Genomic DNA, 27,238 nt, shown 5'->3' on the forward strand with positions numbered 1-27,238 from the left:
TATCCAAGGGATTTTTTTTTGTTGGTTTTTTGCAGCACATTGTACTTTCTGGCTGATACATTTTGGTCCACACCTTTAATTCTTATATGTGATAAACTCCACACGGCCTCACAGATTTCTGTACCTTGCAAACTTGGAGCCAGTCCTTTGGTCCCTGGCAGTCATGGCAACCATTGGTACCCTGCAATTGTGTGTTGGAGTGGCTGATGGATACCAGGAGGAGTCCCTTCCTTTTATCAGCCCTATGAGTGCAGTGCTCAGTACTTGTGATTTACTTCTATTTAAAAATTTCCAGTCTTCCAACACTTATTAGCTGTTGTATGTCCTGCAGGAAGTGGTGTATTTTCTCCAGACTGACACAGTGCTCTCTGCTGCCACCTGTGTCCATGTCAGGAACTGTCCAGAGCAGCAGCAAATCCCCATAGAAAACCTCTCCTGCTCTGGACAGTTCCTGACATGGACAGAAGTGGCAGCAGAGAGCGCTGTGTCAGACTGGAGAGAATACACCACTTCCTGCAGGACATACAGCAGCTGATAAGCACTGGAAGACTGGAGATTTTTAAATAGAAGTAATTTACAAATCTGTATAACGTTCTGACACCAGCTGATTTGAAAGATTTTTTTTTTCTCAACAGAGTACTGCTTTAAAGTGATACTGTCACCCCCCCCCCCACTCTATGTGCTGTCCTCCGCACCTTCTATAAGCTTAGATGCTGCACATCAATATATACCTGTATACTTGTCTCTGTCTTCTTCCATCAGTGGACAGTGTCACCTAGGCGGGGAGATGGGGCCCAACTGCCATGAAGCTCCGCCTAGATGACGCTGTCCACCCATGAAATGAAGTGAGAGTTAGGCCTTATTCACACATTCAGTGACTTCTCAGGTCTGGATATAGGTCTGCTATTCTTACTCCGGGATCTGTGAAAAATGGTTCCTAATGGTCTCCGCACTTGTAGAATCCCACATTATACTAGAGATCAGCGATCAGCAGAGGAGGAGACATTTACACCCAGGACACAAAGGATTTTATTTTTTTTCCATTTTCCCCCAAATGAAAAAGTAGAAACTTATTATAGTAATATTATAAATATCCCAAAATGGCGGCTAAAACCACTGGGAAACAACAATATGTCAGAAGTAGGAAAGAAGTTTTTTAATTGATTATTTATACATTTTTCTTCAGGTGTTTTTTTTTCTATCACAGGAGATTTTCCCATCTTCCCCGGATCAGGAATGAGTACTATAACCCCCAGCGATGGTAAGGACCCCTCCTCCTCCTCCTCCTCCTCCTCTTATAACAATCCTATTTCTGTATTGGGTGAATGATCCCACAACATCTGTACAATTCACACATTTATCCCTATAAGAAACAGACTAATTATATCCCTACCAATCCCCCATGTTCCTGCTTTGTTTGCCTTGTTGTCCTCGGTTACAACCATCTTATGGCGTCCACTGAGATGGTGGGACATGTAATCTCCTGGTCTGTCCAGGAAGTATTGGCAGTCAGGCTCCATTGTGCAAGTAAGGGGGATTGTGGGAAAGTGTGTGCACTGCTGCATGGTAACCGCATGGCCACAATCCATAGAGGAAACCAGGAAGTGATCAGATCCATGGGAGAGAAGAACAGTACAGTGATGGAGGTCATGTTACCTATAAACCAGCACATTTGTTCTCTGCCATTGGCTGTGCAGCTCCTCGTGTTATGGGATATGTGCGGCTGATGGATGAATGAAGCAAAGGGCCCCATGAACAATCTACCCATCTTTGCTATGGGGGGGGGGGGGCTTCCAGGCAGCTGCCACAACTGTAGACCTGTTCTGAGTGGAGCAGGTGTAGATTTGTGCACTCGCTGTGCCAGGTCCCAGGCGCGGCAAATCTGGAGCAATTGACGATTCCTACAAGTATAACTACAGTCATGGCCAAAAGTTTTGAGAATGACACAAATCTTATATTTTCCCATGATCCTCTGCCCTCTGTTTTTTCTGTGTGTTTGTCAGATGATTTTATCACATACAGAAATATAATTGCACCATATTCTGAGTAAGAGAAGCTTATACTGACAGTTAGACTGAGTTACTGCAGCAAGTCTATAATATTTGCAGTGTTGCCCCTTCTTCTTCAGGACCTCTGCAATTCTCCCCGGCTGCTCTCATACAACTTCTGGACCAAATCCTGACTGATAGCCGTCCATTCTTGCACAATCAGTGCTTGCATTTTGTCAGAATTTGTTGGTTTCTGTTTGTCCACCCGTCTCTTGATGATTGACCACAAGTTCTCAATGGGATTTAGATCTGGGGAGTTTCCAGGCCATGGACCCAAAATCTCTATGTTTTGTTACCTGAGCCATTTAGTTATCACCTTTGCTTTATGGCGAGGTGCTCCATCATGCTGGAAAAGGCATTGTTGATGGCCAAACTGCTCTTGGACGGTTGGGAGAAGTTGCTCTTGGAGGACATTCTGGTCCCATTCTTTATTCATGAATGTTTTTTTTAGCCAAGACTGTGAGAGAGCCGATTCCCTTGGCTGAGAAGCAACCCCCACACATGAATGGTTTCAGGATGCTTTACAGTTGGCATGAGACAAGACTGGTGGTAGCGCTCACCTCGTCTTCTCCCAATAAGCTGTTTTCCAGATGTCCCAAACAACCGGAAAGGGAATTAATCTGAGAAAATGACTTTCCCCCAGTCCTCAGCAGTCCCCTCCCTGGACCTTTTCCCCAGTCCTCAGCAGTCCACTCCCTGGACCTTTCCCCCAGTCCTCAGCAGTCCACTCCCTGGACCTTTCCCCCAGTCCTCAGCAGTCCACTCCCTGGACCTTTTGCAGAATATCAGTCTGTCCCTGATGTTTTTTCTGGAGAGAAGTGGCTTCTTTGCTGCCCTCCTTGAGACCAGGCCTTGCTCCAAGAGTGTCCGCCTCACAGTGCACAGTGCAGATGCCCTCACACCTGCCTGCTGCCATTCCTGAGTAAGCTCTGCACTGCTGGTAGCCCGATCGGTCCTGGCACTTGCTGGTCCTTCTTGGGCGCCCTGGAGCCTTTTTGGCAACAATGGAACCTCTCTCCTTGAAGTTCTTGATGATGCGATAGATTGTTGACTGAGATGCAATCTTTCTAGCTGCGATACTCTTCCCTGTTCGGCCATTTTTGTGCAGTGTAATGATGAGTGCATGTGTTTCTTTAGAGATAACCATGGTAACAGAAGAGAAACAATGATGCCAAGCACCAGCCTCCTTTTAAAGTGTCCAGTGGTGTCATTCTTACTTAATCATGACAGATTGATCTCCAGCCCTGTCCTCATCAACACCCACACCTGTGTTACTGGAGCAATCACTGAAACAATGTTAGCTGCTCCTTGTAAGGCAGGGCTGCAATGTGGGTTGAAATGTGTTTTAAAGGGATAAAGTTCATTTTCTAGGCAAATATTGACTGTGCAAGTAATTGCTGTTAAGCTGATCACTAGAGATGAGTGAACCTGGAGCATGCTCGAGTCGATCCGAACCCGAACTTTCGGCATTTGATTAGCGGTGGCTGCTGAAGTTGGATACAGCACTAAGGCTATGTGGAAATCATGGATATAGTCACTGGCTGTATCCATGTTTTCCAGACAACCTTAGAGCTTTATCCAAGTTCAGCAGCCCCAGCTAATCAAATGCGAACGATCGGGTTCGGATCGACTCGAATCCGCACCCGGTTCGCTCATTTCTACTGATCCCTCTTTATAACATTCTGGACTATATGCAAATTGCCATTTTAAAAACTGAAGCAGTAGACTTTGTAAAAATTAATATTTGTGTCATTCTCAAAGGTTTTGGCCATGACTGTATATTAGTAATTATAGTGCTTGAAAAATCCCCATATTGTAATCCGTCTTCTTCCGTTTCTAAAGCTGCTCTTAAAGGGACGGTACCCAAGCCACTCTTAAAGGGGCGGTACCCAAGCCGCTCTTAAAGGGACGGTACCCAAGCCACTCTTAAAGGGACGGTACCCAAGCCGCTCTTAAAGGGACGGTACCCAAGCCGCTCTTAAAGGGACAATACCCAAGCCGCTCTTAAAGGGACGGTACCCAAGCCGCTCTTAAAAGGGACAGTACCCAAGTTGCTCTCAAAGGGACGGTACCCAAGTTCCTCTCAAAGGGACGGTACCCAAGTTCCTCTCAAAGGGACGGTACCCAGGTCGCTCTTAAAGGGACAGTACCCAAGTCGCTCTTAAAGGGACAGTACTTAAGCTGGTCTTAAAGGGACAGTATAAGTCACTCAAAACATTGTCACCAAAGTCGCTCCTTAAGGGACTGTAGGGAGAGTATCAAGGGTTTAAGTTTCTCTTAAAGGGAAGTCACTGGTAAAGGGGCGCTCTGGAAGTCACTGGTAAAGGGGCGCTCTGGAAGTCACTGGTAAAGGGGCGCTCTGGAAGTCACTGGTAAAGGGGCGCTCTGGAAGTCACTGGTAAAGGGGCGCTCTGGAAGTCACTGGTAAAGGGGCGCTCTGGAAGTCACTGGTAAAGGGGCGCTCTTTTCAAGCACTATGTTTTTCCCTGGAAATGCAAATCTAGTTATTAATAGTTATTCATTATATAAATAATGAATAGCCCATCTTATATATATAATAAATATAATCCATAGACTTATTAATGCAGATTGGATGAGGTTGGTGAAAGGACAAGCTCCTAAAGGAGGTAATCACATGGGTGTATTATACAGGTTGGACGCCTTATCTGCTTTTGACTTTTGGTGTAAAGAAGGCGTTCAACAGGGCCTAATGGAGATGTCTAGATGCAGGCCTGTCTACATTTGGATTCTCAAGATTTATTACAGGGGTACACTGGGTAAAAGTAAAACTGGGAGGGCAGGGGTGGGTGGGAACAAAATAATGAAGTGATACTTACCCATGCAGTGTCAGCACTAAATCCCCCGCTGGTGCCCTGTATCTCCTGATCCTGTGACATCACTGCCCTACTCAGACATGTCTGCTCAGTCTATTGGTGACTGAGGCAGGAAACCTCTGCAGTCACTGACTGGCTAAGCAGGTAGTTCCTGCAGTGTCGTGACACAGGAACCTAGGAGATTCATAAGGCTGACAGTGAGCAGTAGTGATGCTCTGTGGGTGTACCGGTAAGTATACAGTAACTTCATTATGTTTCCACCACCTCCTAACCTCCCTGTTTTTTTCCCTTTGCCCAGAGAAAAATAGGAGATCATTCAGTATCCACTCATACATTTTGGGAGCTGTGGCTCATTCTGTAATCTAGCTTGAATAGTTTTGGCTGACAACAAAGGTTCCCAAATTTGATAAAACCGCTAAGGGCTACTTCTAGCAGAGTATGTAACATTGTACATTTTCAGATCATCATCTATTAGTTTTATCCAACTAGACAATTTGGACTATTACAAAGTTGCAGATAGGGACTTGTTGACGTCAGCCATATGGATTGTTAGTCTCACCATGGGCAGCAACATATGAAAAGTTATGTTTGAGCAGAATACCCCTTTAAGGAAGGGAATAGGTGTACATCTTTGGGTATTAGAATACCGAAGTACACAAATTTATCCGCCACAATAAGAGAGTAGGTACCTGTATTAGAGGCTAGGTCTATGGCGTCCACTGGGTATAATACAGATTTGGACCAATTCACTCAAAGACCAAAATAGGAGCCGTGCTCATTAACTATTTTTAGTATAGCTTTGAGTGAGGGGCGGGTCTGCAAGATATACCAACATATTGTTGGCTTAAAGGTTCAATTTTTCTGTCATGCTAGCTATAGCCCAAGCCTCAATTGTATATCCAGAAAAAGAAGTGTGTATATGAAATTGTGCACACCAGAGTTTAGAAACATGGTATATAAACTTTATTAACAGCTCAAAAATATTTTACAATACTTAAAAACCTTATTACATAACACCCTACAATATAGAATGTGCATCCCACTGAACAAGAATCAAATACATTCATGGTCGATACCCGCTATAAAAGATGATATGAGTCAGGATCAGTAATACAACATCAAGACATCCAAGTGTTATACCACCTGCGCAGTCTACACCCACATGCGTTATGCTGCCACTTTGTCAGGAGCAAGAGATAACTCGACAGGATTCAAGTCAGCAGCTAGATAAGAGCAAGAAAAGCCGAAAACTCTGCTGCAACTTGCTAGGATCACTAAGGGGTTGCCACGACGGCTAACTTTACCCACAAGGTGGGTCCTGTGTTCCTGGATTCATGTTACTTGGTGCCCACGGACAGGATTGTCAGAGCCATGGACGCAGGTACTGTTTTGTCACCACTCACATCAGTTCTAGATAGGTCCCCTTTCCCTCAAGTAGCCCAGTGTCACACAAGTCAAGTTTTTGTCAAGTAACCAGAGACATCCTTAGGGTGCCTTTACACCTACCGGATCCACAGCGGATCTCACTTCTGCGGATTCGAAGCGAGAACCGCTGCGGATCCGGTATCAATTCACCCCTATGATAGCACATATTCGCAGCGGGATTAACATCCCGCTGTGAATATGTGCTTTAACTCCCTGGTGCCCGCAGCCCCGCTGTCGCATCCCCCATCCCCGGCGGCGGCACATCCCCCCCCATCCCGGCCACATCCCCCCATCAGCCCATATCCACCCCGCCTCAGCGAGCATACATTACCTGCTCGGCGGCGTGGCTGCAGTGAGGCTCCCGACTCCGGTGCCGCTCAGCTGATCTGAGCAGGACCGGAGCCGGCAGCCTCACTGCAGCCGCGCCGCCGAGCAGGTACTGTATGCTCTCGGCGGCGGGATGCGGGCGGCGGTGGGCTGATGGGGGGATGTGGCCGGAATGGGGGGAAGCGCCGGGGATGCGGTGGCGGGGCTGCGGGCACCAGGGAGTTAAAGCACATATTCACAGCGGGATTAACATATGTGCTATCATAGGGGTGAATTGATACCGGAATCCGCAGAAGTGAGAGCTGCTGTGGATCCGATAGGTGTGAAGGCACCCTTAAAGTATACTTAAATATTCAACTCCATTTAGGTCTCCAGGCAGTGGCTTCCTTTTTAACAAAAATCTTTACCTATGAAGGGACAGTATTCCATCAGATACGGGGGACTGTGAAGGGGACTTGCACCGCGCCTAGTTATGGTAATATATTCATAGGATCAAGTCAACTTCTCATTGCAACATTGCAATGGGAAAATACAGACCCACTACAGACATGAAAATGGTTAAAAGCACCCCGCCCCACACACCGCCCAGCTGCTAAAAACAAACTCCCACAAAAATAATGGGGCTCTTGGTTACCATTTGCAAATGGTGTAAACCACCCCACCAACAATAAGGTGGCCCCATGCCGGAGTGGACCTACACTGTACTCTGGCCTCTCCATGGCATGTAATACGCCTATGCTCTGGGCATGCAAGATCCATCTTATACCGGCAAAAATAATTACACCACCTGGGTGGGATGGGTGGAGTGCATGACCAAGTAGCAGCAGCCACTCCCCCGTCTGGAACACAGAAAAAAAAGTGCGCATTACATTAAATGGGTCAAGAATGTGCCTTATAGTCAGTACAGGCGCATTCGTAAAAACTGTGCACGCATCCAGGACTGTAAAGAGCAATCTCAGATTCTCGCTAGTGGGTTTCAGGGTATCCAGTAAAAATACTTAATGATGCCTATTACTGAAATCATTCTTATATGCAACAAGGGATATTAGTTCCAAAAAGAAAAAATATAGCTTGTAGGTACTGTTAAACCGATCAAGCTGCGAAGTTGTGAATGATGTATTTTCCACTGAGATGTGTTGTGAGAGAATGGATAACTTGGACTGTGATCCAGACCAGATTTTATTTTTTACCAACGTGAGATATTTGAGGTGGTATATTAGAATAGTCTTATGAGCCTGAGGAAGATGCCAGATCGGTGTGGAAATGTATTGCTCTGTTCACACTTGCAAATGTATAGTTCGAAGTTGTGAATAAAGTATCCATTTGAGAAGTGGATGTGATGTCCCTCACTCCACCAGGGGTATGTGAGGTCAGCTGGGTATTGCCACCAGTTTCTCATTAAGATATAATAATATATCGGGCCAGAAGCCAGCCCTATAGTGAATAGTGTTATCTTGAAAACAAGGGCATTTAGGTACATGGATCGAGACAAAAGAACAGCCACAGATTAAATGGGATATTTAATTGCCGTAAGGGCGCACTAAACAACACACTATATACACATGGAAGGATACATACAGAGGTCAGGTGCAAAACACAGGCAGTAGTACAAGATAGTCTTAGCACTGGGTCCTTACCATAGAATGCGGATGGGAAGTGATGCTGGCTGCAGGATTTCAGGATCTCTTCCAACATGTGGTCATAGCCTCCCTTGGACAAAGAACACTAGATCTTGCCTAGCCCTTCATACATATACATCTGGCTGACCCTCCCCCCTCCCAGATGTGAGCCAGTCCCAGTTCCTCCTCCTTGGGCTTATGGCGAAACCCATAAAATCCCAAAATGGGTCCTAACTTTATAACACTGGTGAATAAGGAAATGGTTCTGGTACAACTGGGTCTAGCTGGTCCCCTAGAACATTTGGAGACCAAACTCCTCTACCTAGCTTGGTCTACCATTTTCACGTATCTCCCTACCCCATGGTCCCTGAGAGGAGTGAGACGCAGGAGGACGTTTGGGTGGGTCAAATGATTCGGAAGATGTAATTCTTATTTGGCTAGGACACACGGTAATTTCATAACTCGTTATAGACTTGTGATGCCTCTGGGTCTGGCGTTATCTGGCTTAGCTTCTCTAAGTTGTGGATGCCTGCTGGTGTATGAGAGTGGGAAATTTTACACTTAGGGACCTTGAGAGCTTGGGGCAACTAGGCCCCCTGCAGAGTATGGTTTCCTGGCAGATGGTGTTCTGTACAATCAATGACTACCACTAATATATATAGATATATTAATACATAAAGTATACATTAATATACAAGCCACTCCCCCACCCAATGTCCGATAGCTGCCCCAATGTCATGGTCGCAGAGGATGTTCACAACATGAAGAGGGAGGAAGTATACCTGTTATATAAAAAAACAAAAACAAAAAAGTTTTGGCCATTGTCTCCTGTAAATGCATCATCATTGTGCAGGTAAGTGATCGGAGGTTATAGATGCTGTCAGTGTTCTGCAGGTTCTAGAAGACGTCATTCTTGTGTCTTCTTCATTTCCTAGATGACGACACCCGGAGGTTTCACCAGAAGATTTGTCAGTATGAAGATCATGTCCTGAGGATGACGTATGAATATTTCCAGGATGATCTGCAGCACATTGTGGAGAACCTGGACCCTCACCCACTTCTCAGAGAGCTCAAAACCCGAAATATCCCTGGTGTAAAGGTGAGAGGTCATGACCTGCCGGTGTTATATACAGGAGCCCCCCATGTTATATACAGAAGCCCCCATGTTATCAGGTCTTATAAACAGGAGCAATGTGCCATTCCAAGTTGAGTAGGGCCTCTAAAAATAGTAACCTGACCACCACTGACTGACCACCACTGACTGACCACCACTGATATGCGGCGGCACTAATGTGGTCTTGTGAAATCCCTGGGCTGGCAAGATGCAAAATTTCGAGTCCAAGCACAAATGATCTGAAAAAGACATAAATAAAAACAATGAACTCAAGCAGTGGAGACTGAATCCTTCCCTGACCTGATGGTGGCCGTAGCACCTCTCCATTCCATCCCTAGCCCTCACTGCTTTTACCATTGTGCCTTGTACTGTCTCATCGGGTGGCCCTGAGTTACATGGTTAGCGCAAAGGTCCACTTAACCACCAAAATGTGGACAGGCGCTTGTGGCCAGAGATGTTACATCTCCCTGTTACAACAACGTTGTGGAGGCGGGTACCGGGTGGCACCCGGATACGGACTACCTGCTACCCCCACCCAAGATTTTGGGCCCTGATTTTTCAAGGTTTCTGAAACCCTACAGACAGCTCAGAGAACCCCTCCTCCTCCTTGTGTTGTGGTCTTCTGAAACAAAGTCTGAAAAATAAAAATTGTCCAAAACTGCACAAAACCGTGTACACTACTGAACACATTAAGTGCAATTGACAGAAAATCGATGATAAAAAAAGGCCCCTACAAAAGTGATATGGTGTGTGACAGGGCCGGGCTAGTGATATGGTGTGTGACAGGGCCGGGCTAGTGATATGGTGTGTGACAGGGCCGGGCTAGTGATATGGTGTGTGACAGGGCCGGGCTAGTGATATGGTGTGTGACAGGGCCGGGCTAGTGATATGGTGTGTGACAGGGCCGGGCTAGTGATATGGTGTGTGACAGGGCCGGGCTAGTGATATGGTGTGTGACCGGGCTGGGCTAGTGATATGGTGTGTGACAGGGCCGGGCTAGTGATATGGTGTGTGACAGGGCTAGGCTAGGGATATGGTGTGTGACAGGGCCGGGCTAGTGATATGGTGTGTGACAGGGCCGGGCTAGTGATATGGTGTGTGACAGGGCCGGGCTAGTGATATGGTGTGTGACCGGGCTGGGCTAGTGATATGCTGTGTGACCGGGCTGGGCTAGTGATATGGTGTGTGACCGGGCTGGGCTAGTGATATGCTGTGTGACCGGGCTGGGCTAGTGATATGGCGTGTGACAGGGCCGGGCTAGTGATATGGTGTGTGACAGGGCCGGGCTAGTGATATGGTGTGTGACAGGGCCGGGCTAGTGATATGGTGTGTGTGACAGGGCCGGGCTAGTGATATGCTGTGTGACCGGGCTGGGCTAGTGATATGGCGTGTGACAGGGCCGGGCTAGTGATATGGTGTGTGACAGGGCCGGGCTAGTGATATGGTGTATGTGACAGGGCCGGGCTAGTGATATGGTGTGTGTGACAGGGCCGGGCTAGTGATATGGTGTGTGACAGGGCCGGGCTAGTGATATGGTGTGTGACAGGGCCGGGCTAGTGATATGGTGTGTGACAGGGCCGGGCTAGTGATATGGTGTGTGTGACAGGGCCGGGCTAGTGATATGGTGTGTGACAGGGCAGGGCTAGTGATATGGTGTGTGACAGGGCAGGGCTAGTGATATGGTGTGTGACAGGGCCAGGCTAGTGATATGGTGTGTGACAGGGCCGGGCTAGTGATATGGTGTGTGACAGGGCCGGGCTAGTGATATGGTGTGTGACCGGGCTGGGCTAGTGATATGGTGTGTGACAGGGCCTGGCTAGTGATATGGTGTGTGACAGGGCCGGGATAAGGAGGAATTTACATGGGCCAAATTACATGCAGAAATTTCCAGGGAAGTACTGTACTGTATCCAAGATAGTCAGAACAAACCGCACAACAAGTGATTTGTGGAGAAGCGGTGAGTCACATGATGCGGGTGTCATGTTCCGGCCCTGTTCAGTCTAGTAACTTAAAAAGACGCAAGTTATTGAGTTATCTGCGGCTCACAGGGTGCAGTCAGGGCCGATTCTAGCTTTTCTGCTGCCTGAGGCGAAAATTAAAATGGCGCCCCCCAACCTTCCCTCTTGTTTAGCACCTGACAGCAGCTTCTGTGCAGGCATTAATCGGTAGTCGCTTCCATTTTTCCATGTAAACAGAAATCCATCAGGCAACCATCATGAAGTTAAAGGGGTTATCCAGAATTAGAAAAGCACAGCTACTTTCTTAAAGTGACTGTACCACCAGGCCCAGGCTGAAGCACTGGAGGCGGCCGACCCCCCCTTAGTGGGAGGAAACCCCAGCTCCTCTATTATAGGGTTCCATTGATTCTAATGGAGTCACATCATGGAGGGGCGGGGGTTTCCTCCCACTAAGGGGGGGTCGGCCGCCTCCAGTGCTTCAGCCTGGGCCTGGTGGTATAGTCACTTTAAAAAAATAGCACCATCAATCTGATATCATTGAGCCTATGAAATGGGTGGGACTTCAAGCGGAGGCTGCCTGGTGCAATCTGCTTGAAGACAGAAAAGGTGCTGCTTCTGGGAAAAAAGTGGCCATGTTTAACCCATTTAATAGGCCACACAATTGTTTGAGCTTTGTAAAATTTGTATGCCTGTAATGATGTAGTCGCTGCCACACACTGCGCCAACTGAATATAATACTGCTAAATGCTGCGCCTCCAGAACATAATGCTGCCACACATAGTCCCCCTGAAGAGTGCCACATGCTGGACCTTCTAAATGCAATGCAGCCACATACTGTACCCCCTTATTATAATAGTGCCACACACAACTCATCCCCTGAACAGTGCCGTATGCTGTGCCCCCTGCCACATCCCCTAAACATAATAATGTCACATACTGTGCCCTCTGATTAAAGTGCAACACCGAACACACAATGTACTGGTCAAGTGCCGGAAACATGGCAGCAATGTGACTGACAGGGTCCCATAAGAAGCCATGGCTCCAGTCCCTGGTAACTGACCCCAATCTGACCTCCCCAAGAATAAGGACACATGGCTTAAGGGCTGCAGGGGGTAACCTGTGTCCAGAGCATCAGAGGAGGGAATCTGCTGTTACATCAACCAGTCTCTGTGACCTGCTCCCTAACCCCATCACTACCTGACCCTGTCATTAGCACTCACCGGATCAGGAGCACTCACCGGATCAGGAGCACTCATCGGATCAGGAGCTGACACCAGCCGACAGGAGGAGAAGAAGGGCAGCAGCAGAAGCAGCAGGATGGTGGTCAGGTAGGGGGACACCAGCAGTCTGCACTGTTAGGAAGGTCCTGACAGGTCAGCAGCAGCACCAACAGCCCAGCTAACAGCACTGCAGCTTCCACAGATCAGGTGCAGGACCTGTGTGTGATGATGAAGCTGCACAGAACACACACAGGTCCTGAACCTGATCATTCTAAGCGCAGGGGAGGTCTGACAGGAAGGTACATACTGCAGATAGGGCGGCCGCCCGCTGCACATGCCAGGGGCACAGAACATAACATTTAGTGAGCTGGTCAGCACTGTCAGACTGACTTCACTAGAATCACAGGCTGAGTTGCCGCCCCCTTAGGGAGCCAGAATCTGACGCCTGAGGCCAAATACTCACTTTGCCTTATGGCAGAAACGGCCCTGGGTGCAGTCACTGACTTCTGCTCCATCTTCTCTGACCGCTTTCCACCAGCGGCGTTTCGGTATAGTTTATTTTTAATTAAAAAAAAAATTTATACCCTGGGTTGAGCCTTCCATAAACTAAATTTGAGTCCCTTTAGGTCAACTCTCCAAACATTGAAATGGACGCCCCTGGGTTGAGTCTTGTGTAGTTTCGCCTTATTTTTTAAATTAATGGCCTATTAAGCCAGTGGTTGAGGAGGAATTAGGAATTGTCTGTCAGAGCTTAGGGAACACACATGGCACTTCCACCCTTACAGATACAAAGTCTGGCTTAATCCAGTGGCTGTTCATTTTAATAAAGGTCAGCACTGTCAGTTGACAAGCGGCTGCATACTAGCCAAATACGGTATACAGCTAGTATAAGGCTATGTTCACACTGCGTAAAACTACGAACCACGCTGATGCGCCCACATCAGAGCTCCACGGCCGGATGGATCATCTGGCCGGCACTTAAGTACCGGCCAAAATGATCCGGGCAGAGACCAGCCGTTCCTTGACCCGGCCGGGGTCACGGAACGGCCGGTCTCATACGCCGTGTGAACATAGCCTAAGGCTGTATACTAGCCGTATACTCTATATCTCTGTTTTTCTTTATGACAACAGGTCAGAGGTGACAGGCATTGAACCGTTTTCTATCAGGCAATGAACCCAAACAACTAGCTGCGTGACTGACTGGCTGTGTCACTGTGATATGTGAGGAAGCTGCAACATACTGGGCTGTGATACGTGACAATGTAGTATTTTTTCCAATATGTCGCACAGCACAACAGACTATTGCGAGTACGCAATAGTACGCCAATTTTGGCAGAAACAGTAGGCGTATTCAACTTTTCGGTACAGCAATAGGCCATAAATGAATATATCTACATGTTATTTTTCAATATGTCGCAGCAACAAACGCAGCAGAATTCTAATCTGCAAGACTGTCTGTGTCACTATATGATATGCTGCTAGACAGTCTCTCCCCTATAATGGAAGCAGCTATATACTGTGCTGTGTAGTAGCCCTAAGGGCTTTAAAGTTTTCTCCTGCCTACAATCTTCTAAAATCCTGACTTTCCTCTCTCCAAAATCTCAACCTGCTAAAATATCAAGACATACACTGGATGAGGAAGTAGTTCATCTGCAGCCTATTCTTCATGTTTGTGAGAACACACTGATGGGCTGCTAATATACAATCATTGTATATCGGGTGATAAAACTTGGCTGTGTATAGTTGTAGCCCTAAAAAGGGCTTTCGGGGTCCCTCCTGCCTAAAATCCGCTAAAACCTAACTCCCTGCTGCCCAAACTCTCCCTGTCTAAGTCCAAGATGGTGTCTGATGATGAGCAGGAAATCCCAAGTTCTTATACTCTGGAGGTCACATGAGGAAGCCAGCTAATGAATGTAGACACTGTTCTCATGCTGCCGGTCAAGCCCCCCCCCCCCCCCCCCCCCCCCCCCCACACACACACACTTAGCATAGTTAGGTGGGAATTGAATTTGGAGTGTTGCTATTGGTTACACCCTTCGCAAAAGTCTCTACTCATATGTTTAAGTGGTAATGTAGCAGTACCAAAGCTTTACCACTAGATGTCGTTATTGCATGGCTGTAGAAGCTAACATGGATCTGTACACTGATAAGAGTTCTTTCTTCTTCTCTCCTATCACCTTTCTCTTTACATCTTTTACACGCACTCTTCCTCCCCCACTCCCAGCACAGCTTAAATGCGCTGTAGGAAAGAAGTCACATGGGTAGAGGAAGTGTAGGGTCTTTCTTCTTTGGATTGTTTAGAGGAAGGACGCAGGTTAACACGCTCCCTACAGCAGTCAAGTTGGGCCCTGGCTCCTGCCAGGTCCCCCCAGTCAAGGCAGTTGTGGTCCAGATGTTGAGCACATGCACATGCTAGACCCAGACACAGTTTCCTTCAAGCAACAATACTAAACACTATGCAGTGTTAAGTCGCTACTAGAGAGGACAAGTCAGGGATCATCTCAACACACGCCGAAGAACACAGTGCAGTACAGCATCCATAAAAAGTAAAGGAACTGATCTGGATAGAGCAAAGTTGCTAGAAGCCTGTGAACTCTATCTTGCAATGCGGGTGTAAGCAGGGAACCCTCAGCATACCGCTCATCCCTGTTAACAAGATCTGGGGCTTGTGTCACCCTTTAGGACAGGTCACTCTACACTGGTGGGCAATACGTGGTGCAAAGACCAAAGAGTCAAAACGGGCACAAGTATTCTCTCTACTTTCAAGTATTCTACTTCTTCTACCTCTGAAATTCCGGCAGAACACAGTACTACTTGGGTTGGGACTCTCTCGACATCCTCCTCTCTACTCTTCTGCACTTTCTACCTCTCAGCACACAACCCAGCCAGCACAGCTGTATTGCCTCTTCCACTCTCAGTAGAGATGTAGCCTATCAAGCATAAAGTACCATATCAAGGCAAAGCTGTATTACCTGCTACCTGTATCAAGTATCTTCACAGTAAACAAGATTATATTTATGCTAACGGGACTCTGTGGTTCTTCACTAAGCACCTACACAGTACACACACCTTCCTTGGGTCATCTCCCCTTTCTGTGGGTGGCAGTGCCAGTAGTCCGGGTGGGTCACTACTCCACTCCGGACCACCGTGATAATTGCCCATGGGACCCCCAAACAGCCCGGCAGGTTACTGTCCACAGGGGAAAAACGTATAGCCAGCCCACTAAAATAAAAAAACCGACACTGGCGTCACGACAAATTACCACAGGAGTTACCACACGTTATCATGTGTTATATACAGGAGCCCCCCATGTTATCATGTGTCATACACAGGAGCCCCCTTTGTTATATGTAGGAGCTCCCCCCCCCGTGTTATCATGTGTTATATACAGGAGTCCAACCCCCCCCCCCCCCGCCCGTGTTATATACAGGCCCAATAGCCTACAGTCCAGTCTCGGTGGAGTATTGATCCTAGGGTTTATCTCTGTATAATGTTCCTTATGTCAGATCTTTCTTGTGTTCTAGAAATACCAGAGTCTAGAAGATGATAGAAGAACATTGGCCCGGACGTTACTACAGGATATTCTCCTTGGAGGAAGAGAAGCTGTGATAGCATTGTGGGTCAGTCTATATGTCTTACAGAAGTATCATGGCTCCTATGGCTTGGGCGCTGTACTGGAGGAACTCCGTCATACAGGTAACATTGTGGATGAGACGCCAGCATGGAATGGCAGTTCCCTTATGCTGGGGTAACTGTGGTGTTGTGGCAGCTAGGTGGGTGTAGGGTTGGATCCCCCTCCCTGGACAAACAGGCTCTGCGCCTGAGATAGAGCGGTCAACCCAACGTGTACTCACTTTTAGAGCGTCTGTACCCTCGGCGTCTGTACCCTCGGCGTCTGTACCCTCGGCGTCTGTACCCTCGGCGTCTGTACCCTCGGCGTCTGTACCCTCGGCGTCTGTACCCTCGGCGTCTGTACCCTCGGCATCTAGTAACATAGTAAATAAGGTTGAAAGAAGACAAGAGTCCATCAGGTTCAACCTAGGGGAACCCTACTGTGTTGATCCAGGGAAGGCAAAAACCCCCGCGAGGCAGACGACAATTGCCCCACCACAGGGAGAAAACTCCCCCCGACTCCAATGGCGACCAGAACAATCCCCGGATCAACGTATCACCGGAAATCTAATGCCCATAACTTGTAATATTATATTGTTCAAGAAAAGCATCCAGGCCTCCCTTGAACTTATTTAATGAATCGGCCATGACAACCTCATGTGGCAGAGAGTTCCACAGTCTTACCGCTCGTACAGTAAAGAACCCGCGTCGATGCTGATGATTAAATCTTCTTTCCTCTAGACGTAGAGGATGCCCCCTTGTCATTGTTACAGACCTAGGAGTAAGGAGATCACTACAAAGATCTCTGTACTGTCCATTCATATATTTGTACATTGTGATCAGATCGCCCCTAAGACGTCTTTTTTCTAGCGTAAATAACCCCAAGCGTGATAACCTGTCCTGGTACTGTAACCCACCCATTCCCTTAAAGGGGTTATCCAGTGCTACAAAAACATGGCCACTTTCTTTCAGAGACAACACAACTCTTGTCTCTAGTTCAGGTGCAGTTTGCAATTAAGCTCCATTCACTTCAATGGAACTGAGCAGCAAAACCCCGCCCAAGCCGGAGACAAGAGTGGGGCTGTCTCTGGAAGAAAGTGACCATGTTTTTGTAGCACTGGATAATCCCTTTAATGACTTTTGTTGCCCTCCTCTGCACCCGCTCCAGTTCAGCTGTGTCCTTCTTATATACCGGTGCCAAAAACTGTACACAGTATTCCATGTGTGGTCTGACCAGTGATTTATAAAAAGGCAAAACTATATTCTCATCTTTAGCATCTCGGCCTCTTTTGATGCATCCCATTATTTTATTAGCCTTGGCAGCTGCTGCCTGGCATTGATCACTAAAGTTGAGTTTACTGTCCACCAATACCCCCAGGTCCTTTTCGGAAGTAGTTTTACCCAGTGTTTTATTATTTAGCACATAACTGTACTTATTATTTCTATGGCCCAAGTGCATAACCTTACATTTATCCACATTAAACTCCATTTGCCATTTCTCCGCCCAAGCCTCTAGCTTCTCCAAATCCCTCTGTAATATGATATTATCCTCCTCTGTACTGATTACTTTACCCAGTTTAGTATCATCTGAAAAAATGGAGATTCTACTCTGTAGCCCCTCTACAAGATCATTAATAAAAATATTAAAAAGAAGTGGACCCAACACTGACCCCTGTGGTACCCCACTAGTAACTAAAACCCAATCTGAATATTTTCCATCAATGACCACCCTCTGTTTTCTATCACACAACCAGTTACTTACCCATTTGCATACGTTTTCCCCGAGTCCCAGCATCCTCATTTTGTAGACCAACCTTTCATGCGGCACAGTATCAAATGCCTTTGAAAAGTCCAAATACACAACATCCACAGCCTCCCCCAGGTCCAGTCTATAACTTACCTCTTCATAGAAGCCGATCAGATTAGTCTGACAGGACCGATCCCTCATAAATCCATGCTGATGCTGCGTCACAAGATTGTTTTCATTAAGATACTCCAGTATAGCATCTCTTATATAATATACTCCAGTATACATGTCTTATATATTATACTCCAGTATAGCATCTCATATATATTATACCCCAGTATAGCATCTTCTATATTATACCCCAGTATAGCATTTCTTCCAAACCCCTCAAATACTTTACCTACTATAGATGTTAGACTTACGGGCCTGTAGTTTCCAGGATCACTCCTTGACCCCTTCTTGAATATTGGTAGCACATTAGCTATGCGCCAGTCCTGTGGAACAATCCCTGTCGTAATAGAATCTTTAACTATTAGGAATAACGGTCTGTCTAACACAGTATTTAATTCTTGCAAAACTCTAGGATGGATACCTTCTGGGCCCGGTGACTTATGGATTTTAATGCTTTTAAGGCGTCTCCCCACTTCTTGTTGTGTTAGGCAGGTGAGATTTATGGGAGGATTTATATTATCCCTAGTCATGTCGTCTGTTATGGGATTCTCCTCTGTGAATACAGTAGAGAAAAATGTATTTCGTAGATTGGCCTTTTCCTCTTCCCCCTCCACCATTACACCCAGATTATTTTTGAGGGGACCAACATTTTCAGTTTTAAGTCTTTTGTTATTTATATAGGTGAAGAACATTTTTGGATTTGTTTTACTTTCTGTGGCTATCCTTCTTTCTGTTGCTATTTTTGCTTCTTTTATTTGCTTTTTACACATTCTATTCTTCTGTCTATAGTTGCTCAATGCTTCCCCACTACCTTCTTGTTTTAGTAGTCTGAATGCTTGTTTCTTATCACTTATTGCACCCCTTACAGCTGTAGTTACCACATTGGATTTCTCTTATTTCTACTACTTTTATTCCCATATGGTATGTGTCGTTCACACGATTTACCCAGGATGCTCTTATATATGTCCCATTTCTCTTGTGTACTTTTATTTCTGAAGGCAGTGTCCCAGTCTATGTTCCCAAGGTCCTCTCTTAGTTTTTGGAAATTAGCCTTCCTGAAATTTAATGTTTTTGTAGCCCCTCTACTAATAATTTTATTGAAGGATAATTGAAAACTTACTATGTTATGGTCACTATTACCTAGGTGACCCCCCCCCCCCCCCCACCTCTATTTTTGATATTCTGTCTGGCCTATTGGTTAAGATCAGGTCCAGAAGGGCCCCCCCTCTTGTTGGTTCCTGTACTAGTTGGGAAAGGTAATTATCTTTTACTATTTCCAAAAACACGCTTCCCTTCCTGGAGCTGCAGGTTTCTGCTTTCCAGTTTATATTTGGGTAGTTAAAGTCCCCCATAATAATGACTTCCCCCTGCTTCGCTGCCGCATCTATTTGTCTTATAAGAAGATTTTCTGATTCTTCCACTATACTTGGAGGTTTATAACTCACTCCTAAAAGAATTTTATTATTCTTCGTCCCTCCCCTTATTTCTACCGAAAGAGACTCCACATTATCATAATTTATATCCTCCCGCAGAATAGGCTTAAGGCATGATATAACATATAGACAGACCCCTCCCCCTTTCTTGTTATTACGGTCATTTCTGAATAGACTATAACCCTGGATATTAACAGCCCAGTCATAGGTATCGTCCAGCCATGTCTCGCTTATCCCCACTATATCATATTTCTCTTCAACCATTATGAGTTCTAATTCCTCAGCTTTATTAGTGAGGCTTCGAGCATTAGTATACATACAGTTAATATGTTTTTCCATATTCCCTTTCCTCTTGTTACTAGTGACTGTTCTAACCCCTCCCGCCACTCCACCCCCAGTTCCATAATCTAGGCCCAGCTCTCCATCTACTCTGTCTTCACTTAGTATACTGTAGTTGCCCTCCCCCCCCGGTCCCTAGTTTAAACTCTCCTCCAACCTCTTAGCCATCTTCTCCCCCAGCACGGCTGCACCCTCCCCATTGAGATGCAGCCCGTCCCTACCGTAGAGCCTGTAACCGACCGAGAAGTCGGCCCAGTTCTCCATGAAGCCAAACCCCTCTATCCTACACCAGCTCTTGAGCCACTTATTTACCTCCCTAATCTCCCGCTGTCCCTCAGGTGTGGCTCGTGGTACAGGTAATATTTGGGAGAATATCACCTTGGAGGTCCTAGTTTTAATCTTCCTGCCTAAGTCCCTGAAATCGTTTTTAAGGAGCCGCCACCTACCTCTAACTTTATCATTGGTGCCAATGTGCACCATGACTGCTGGGTCATCGCCAGCCCCTCCCAGTAATCTGTCAGCCCGATCCGCGATGTGACGAACTCGAGCGCCAGGAAGGCAACACACCGTTCGATGATCCCGGTCTTTGTGACAGATTGCCCTGTCTGTCCCCCTAATAATTGAGTCCCCCACTACCAGTACCTGCCTGGCCTGCCCTGAACTCCTGTTTCCCACCTTACTGGAGCAGACACCCCCCTGGCTTTCAGAGGCAGTGTCCTGCTGCAGCAATGCCCCCCTGAATCAACATCCCCCTCATCCGCCAATTTGGCAAACTTGTTGGGGTGTGCCAGATCAGGACTGGCCTCCCTCACACTCTTCCCTCTACCCCGTTTTCTAACTGTGACCCAACTAATTGCCTCTTCCTCCTGTACCTCCATGCTATCACTCTCTCCCCCATCTACCCCTTGGAGTGCTTGCTCAGTGAGCACCAGACCCCTTTCCAGTTTGCCAATGTATCTCAAACGTCGCAGCTGCTCATTTAGATCCAGGATCTGGGCTTCCAAACCAGCAACATGCACACATCTCCCACAATGGTATGCACCCTCCCCCCCATACATCTCCCACAATGGTATATACCCTCACCCCCCATACATCTCCCACAATGGTATATACCCTCACCCCCCATACATCTCCCACAATGGTATATACCCTCACCCCCCATACATCTCCCACAATGGTATATACCCTCACCCCCCATACATCTCCCACAATGGTATATACCCTCACCCCCCCATACATCTCCCACAATGGTATATACCCTCACCCCCCCATACATCTCCCACAATGGTATATACCCTCACCCCCCATACATCTCCCACAATGGTATATACCCTCACCCCCCCATACATCTCCCACAATGGTATGCACCCTCGATCGGTTGATCAAGGATTGCATACATCGCACAAGATGTACATTGGGCCGCATTGTCAAACATGGCGCTCATTGTAATGGGGATATTATGTATAACTAAACAAAACAAAAACAAGCAACAAAAGCAAACAATGTGTTCAGAAAGCAAGTAAACAATTTGTTTTCCTCTAAAACTCCCCGAATCTAAAGTCCCAGAATATTTAAGTCCCACACTTGAGACAAAAACACACTTCAGATCTAAAACTCGCTCACAAATACAATATAAAAGTACTTAGCTTGCAGAGATAGTTGTTTCTGGCTCCTGTGTTGGAAGAGACTGCCAGGCTTCACACAGATGTAATTTATCAACTCTTAATTAGCAATCAATCCCCCTGACCATCCACCTGTGTTACACCCATCTGTACCCTCGGTATCTGTATTCTCAGTGTCTGTATCCTCACAGATCGCTGTATATGTCTTGGTAGCAGCCACTATAATTATATATGGATTTTTTGGATACACATTCATGAAAGACTTTTACCATATATACAGTATTTCTTATTTTTCTTTCTCTGTACCACCTGATATAAGTTTATCATCTATTCCCTTCTTCTTCTTCTTCTTTTTCTTCACCTTCTATAGAAACTACATCACATAGATGGGACATATCAGTAGACACAGACCAGGACTCTAGGCTTCTCTTCACAGCAACAGAATCAGTAATCTCCAGACTTATAACCTAGAAGGCTTCATCTTGTATCTCGTCTATAGATCAGCTGGGCACTGCTGGTACCTGTAGTCCTCCCTCATATTCCATGTTCTGTGATTATGTCACCCACCTGTGAGGATGAAGATCTGATGATTTCTATAAAAATGACATCGTATCTTGAATCTTGTTATCGTCCATGTTTCTTGTCATTGTGTTATGTGGTTGTTGGTTCTGTCCCTCCTCCATGTCTGTCTCTGTCAGTCACATATACCAGAGATATAGTTGTGAATTAGTTATATACAAATATGCAGTAACCTGGGGTCGCCAGGTGTTGTTGGCAGTGGTCTTGGTGTTAGGGGGATCGACTAGGCACTTGTGATGGTGGCCAGGAGTGGTATGCCCACTCCCAGTTATTCTAATATAACCATGGGTGGGTAACCTGGGAGAACCAGGTGTATGTAGGTACAGGTGCAGGTGCAAAGCAAAATGAGCACAGAGCAAAGGATAATCACAAAATAGTCCTTTCCCTTGATGGACAACACTGAGGACTGTAACTTGGGTGCTTGTGGTGTTGGCAGTAGTAGTTACTTCAGTAGAGTAAGGCTACGGGTCTGTCTTGGGGCCTTGTCTAGAAGTGCAGAACTCTGCCGGGGCAATTTAGACTGTGAGTGTGTTTTGCTTGTAGTATCTCATACTCATGGTTAGGACTGAGAAGAAAGACTGCCTTTTGCCCAAAGAGCCCACGGAGTGTTAGGTCGGGTAGCGCAAGCCCCCCGGGTTGAACGACTGGGCATAGCCAACCTCTCAAGGTTCCTCGAGTAGGTCAAGCAGAAATCAACTCGGGCTGGGGATTTACGCTACTTGGGGCCGGCTACGTACGGAGCGCGAACTTATGCCCGCAGTCTACTTACGCTTCCCGAGCTCTCTACGTAGCGATCTGACAGCGGTCTTTTACTTGGAAATCTTCGGCTAGCTCCGGACACCCCACAGAGCCTTTTGGATCGGCACAAAAAGCTTTAAAAATGAAGAAATCACCACTAAGTACGGGACCGCATGTTACGCTACGGGCGTAAGTTACGGCATTTTCGTCCTCAAACAATGGTCTGATTCATTTTTTACGGTGCCGCGTACGATCCTCGCGTAAGTTCTTACGTAGTGTGAACTGTGCCGCCGTACATTGTATACTTTCCATTGTACGCAAACTACGTAAATCTCTGCCCGCTTATTCACGGAACGCGCTACGTCCGGAGACATACCTAGTGTGAACATAGCCTAATACTACAAAGTCTCTCATAAAACTGTCCTATAACAGAAAAATGCTAGAAGGGCATAAGTGTGAAGGTGGGATAGGTAGAGAAGTGTGAGGCACCCAAGTCACACAAGTATAACACAAAACAGTGAGAAGAACATAGCTAAACCTCCTTAGACCCGGCTGGGCGACAACAATTGGAGACAGTGGGACACAAAGTGATGAAAGCGCAACGTGGCACCCTTCATCTCAAAGTGTGACACCTGACAGAGAGTCACTCACATCTCTCATCTCTTATTAGGTGACTCTCTGGTGGAGCAAATCCTACTGGATGAAGAGGGACACCAACTACCCCCAGCACTGATAGGTAAGTGTTCATGTTCTTCCTGCTCACTCATCTCCCTCGGCCCCTTTCCCCTCCATAGGATATAATGGTCACAGCAGAACCCGTCTTCACTGGCTTCTCTATAATCAAGACGGATTTGCCTGATAATGCTCAGATAAGAAGTGGGGGGGGGGGAGGTTCATGGGAAATTGCTTTTTGAGTACAGAAAGATTTATTTTTGGCTAATAAAACCTATTATAGAGTTTTTTTTAAAATCGCCTATACTACTGATTTCTGCAATAACAAAAACAACAGTTTTCTGCACTTCCTATTCTACGGGGACGGAGATTTAATAAAGGGGGGAAATTAGAGTAACAATTCACTTAATGACTGAGAGGACTGATGTGGTCTTCAGTTCTTAATAATTCTCTATAGGGTTTTCATGTAGAATATGGGTTAGATTTCCAATCTTAATTTTGTTGGTTAATTGTTCCCTATGTTCTGCAGATTTCATTTGTGTTTCTATGAATAAAGTGCAGGACAATATATTCTGTAATGTTTCTGTCCGGAGCCATGTGTGGCGGCTGCGGAGCACAGGGTCCCACTGACAGTGTCCCTACTAATGAAATGTATAGTTATTAGGCTGACTGGCAGATAGCATTGCCAGTCAGCTCTGAATGTGTTGCAGGGGAGTCTCTGCCCCAATCATGGCCTGGGGTTTGGACTCCAGTTCCTATAAACTCCCACCCCCATAATTCCTGGTTGGCTGCTATAAAGCCTTCTAAGTGCCTTTGCTAGCGTTTTGTATCTGCTTGACCTTTAACCTCTGTACCTGGACCTTGACTTAGTTTATTGGACTTTCCTCTGCTTTCTGACCTTGTGCCACTTAGCCCCACAGTTTCTGACCCGATTTGCTGACCCCCTTTATTGTGTTCCAATTTGCCTTGTGTGCACATAACCAGGGTAGCTTGCAGTCTTCAGGTTTAGGCCGGTCTGTTAAGGAGTCCGGTTCCCCAGGTAGGGACAGTTTGGCGGGCACAGTGCCAGGGCTTCACACGGTCTTTGGATCTTTGACCTGTCAGTACAGTTTCAGTCTCTTATATTTGACCTTTATCTTCCTATCCTCTACAGATGTCCAGAACCGTCACAAGAAACATTTATATGAAAAAACTGAGAAACTCATAGAGAACAAACCTCCAAGATGTAACCAGGAAGAGGAAAGCTTCTCATTATATACACGCTATGTGAACCTCATCATTGTCTCCACTTATCAGTTTAGGGAACGCTCTGGGAATGAGCTCATAGAGACCGGGGTTAAACATGAGGAATATTTAAAGGAAACTCAAAATAAATTACAACAAATTTCCCCCAACAAGATGTTCCGCTGGTGTCACCGATCCAGACTTGTGCCCCATATAGTAATGGTGAGCGGAGTGCCGGGTGTAGGGAAGACCACGCTGATGCAGAAGTTTGTCTATGACTGGGTGAGGGGCGATCTCTATCAAAGATTCTCTTTTGTCTTCTTCTTCAAATTCCGGGAGCTGAACAGACTGGATGAGGTTAGTCTGGAGACCATGATCCTCCAACAATACCCGTATCTGGAGCCGCAGATTGAGAACATCTTACAAGATCCAGAGAAACTTCTCTTCATATTTGATGGATTAGATGAAAGCAATCATACAATGGATTTCACATCACGTTACTTGTTCTCTAATCCTAGAGAGCGCGGACATTGGGGTCAGATTGTGGTTAGTTTGGTGAGAAAGTCTCTTCTTAATGGTTGTTCTGTTCTAATGACCAGTCGTCCAACCAGACTGGCATCAATTCATTATAAGGTTTTCCAGCGAATAGTAGAGATCACTGGGTTTTTTCCAGAAGAACGACAGACGTACTTTGAGAATTTCTTCTCCGACCCTGAACTGGCAGAAAAGGCTTTTACTTATGTGAAGCAGAATGACACATTGTACACGTTCTGTTACCTCCCGTCCTACTGCTGGATCATCTGTACAGTGTTATCCAGGAGCTTCCAGACAACAAGTAGTGATCAGCCGCCATCATTATTACCCAAAACAGTCACCCAGCTCTTTGCCATATTTGTCGCCAACATCCTGACCAATCACAGCCTGGAGAAAAGTGACGCTCAGAAGGTCCTGCAGTCCATCGGATGGATGGCAGAATATGGGGTCATGAATCACATGATTATTTTTGATGATCGAGATCTGAGATCTTTCCATGTGGACAATAAGTCAAAGCTCTTATCAAGTTTTCTGATGGAATCGGAGGAACCTGTGACCTATTCCTTCTTACATCTCACTGTTCAGGAATTCTTCTCTGCCTTGGTGCATTATACTGATTATTCTCCTGAGAAGTTACAGGAATCACTAAATAGAGCCCAATCCTATCGTGATGGACGTGGTGAGATGTTCCTCCGTTTCCTGTGTGGTCTATCGGACGCCTCCACCAGGTCAATGCTAACTGGATACCTGGACACACAAGCGGCTCAGGCCTCCAGAGATGTCATCACTTGGCTGAAGAACTTCATTCTAGAAGATCAGAGTCTGATGGCAAGAGACAACAAGAAGCGACATCTTCTCAGGACATTCTACTATCTGTATGAATCCCGGAATAAACCTCTAGTGCGGGAATCATTACAATCATACAGAAGATTAGACCTTTCTGCTGATCACATGTCGGCTTTAGACTGCACAGTGTTATCATTCATCATGGGGACCTGCACAAATATGGAAGAACTCTGTCTATCAGGATGTTCATTGGGCTCTCAAGGATTAGAGAGACTTGCACCAGCTTTACATAACCTGCAGGAACTGAGGTAAATGACTAATTCTATGTTATATTTCTGTGATATTAATGTTCTAACAAATATTCTAACAAAATACATTTATTGGGGGAGATTTATCAAAGGGTGTAAAATTTAGACTGGTGTAAACCGCCCACAATAACCAATCACATCTCTCCTTCCTTTCACCAGAGCTGTAAGCTGAGCTGTGATTGGTGGCTGTGGCCAGTTTGCACCAGTCTAAATTTTACACCCTTCGATAAATCTCCCCCATTGTCCTTATACTTCATGCCTGTTAGTATGGCTCCTATAATGAAGTAGATCATGTCAGATTCCTATGGAAATGTTAGTGAGGAGAGGGCTAAAGAGTAGACTGAGGATCTTATATATATAAATGAGGATCCACAATATTCCATACATCATCCTATATCGCCCCTACATGGAGAAAAGTAAAGATAGAGTACAGATCCTGTACAGCCAACTATTGACCTGTCTCTAATCTGCCTTTAATCTCTAAACTCCTGGAACGTCTGGTCTATTCCCGCCAATAACTCTCTTCTTGACCCCCTTCAGTGGGGCCTCCGATCCCTTCACTCCACTGAAACCGCTGTCTCCATGGTGCTAAATGATCTCCTAAAGGTCAAGTCACACAGCAGGTTTGGCCTTAGAAACATAGAAGATTGGCGACAGAAAAAGACCACTGGGTCCATCTAGTCTGCCTTAACCACCATCTCTACGCTGTTGACATCCAGCTCTACAAGTCTTCCTGTGACATCACCTCTGCATTCCTACAAAACACCATTGACTGTCTGTCTTCTGTTTCTAACATTATGAACTCTTTATTTCTCAAGCTTAATCTTTGTAAAACTGAACTTCCCGTATTCCCTCCATCTAAGTACCTTCGACCTGACATCTCACTCTCCATCTCTGATACTAGCATAACTCCTGTGCATCAGACTCT

At 46.2% G+C, this 27,238-nt stretch overlaps 1 protein-coding gene across 1 annotated transcript in view; it reads left to right on the forward strand.

Moving 5' to 3' along the window:
* Positions 1–27,238, forward strand: part of LOC138792239 (NACHT, LRR and PYD domains-containing protein 12-like) — a 172,280-nt gene that overhangs the window by 83,780 nt on the left and 61,262 nt on the right. The window contains exons 2-6 of the mRNA XM_069969413.1: positions 1,208–1,261; positions 9,189–9,352; positions 16,070–16,241; positions 23,457–23,522; positions 24,612–26,310. Coding sequence (XP_069825514.1) covers positions 1,208–1,261; positions 9,189–9,352; positions 16,070–16,241; positions 23,457–23,522; positions 24,612–26,310 — 2,155 coding nt within the window. The remainder of the gene's footprint in view (positions 1–1,207; positions 1,262–9,188; positions 9,353–16,069; positions 16,242–23,456; positions 23,523–24,611; positions 26,311–27,238) is intronic.

The sequence above is a fragment of the Dendropsophus ebraccatus genome, chromosome 5 (genome assembly GCF_027789765.1).
Source record: "Dendropsophus ebraccatus isolate aDenEbr1 chromosome 5, aDenEbr1.pat, whole genome shotgun sequence".
NCBI classification, from domain to species: Eukaryota; Metazoa; Chordata; class Amphibia; order Anura; family Hylidae; genus Dendropsophus; species Dendropsophus ebraccatus.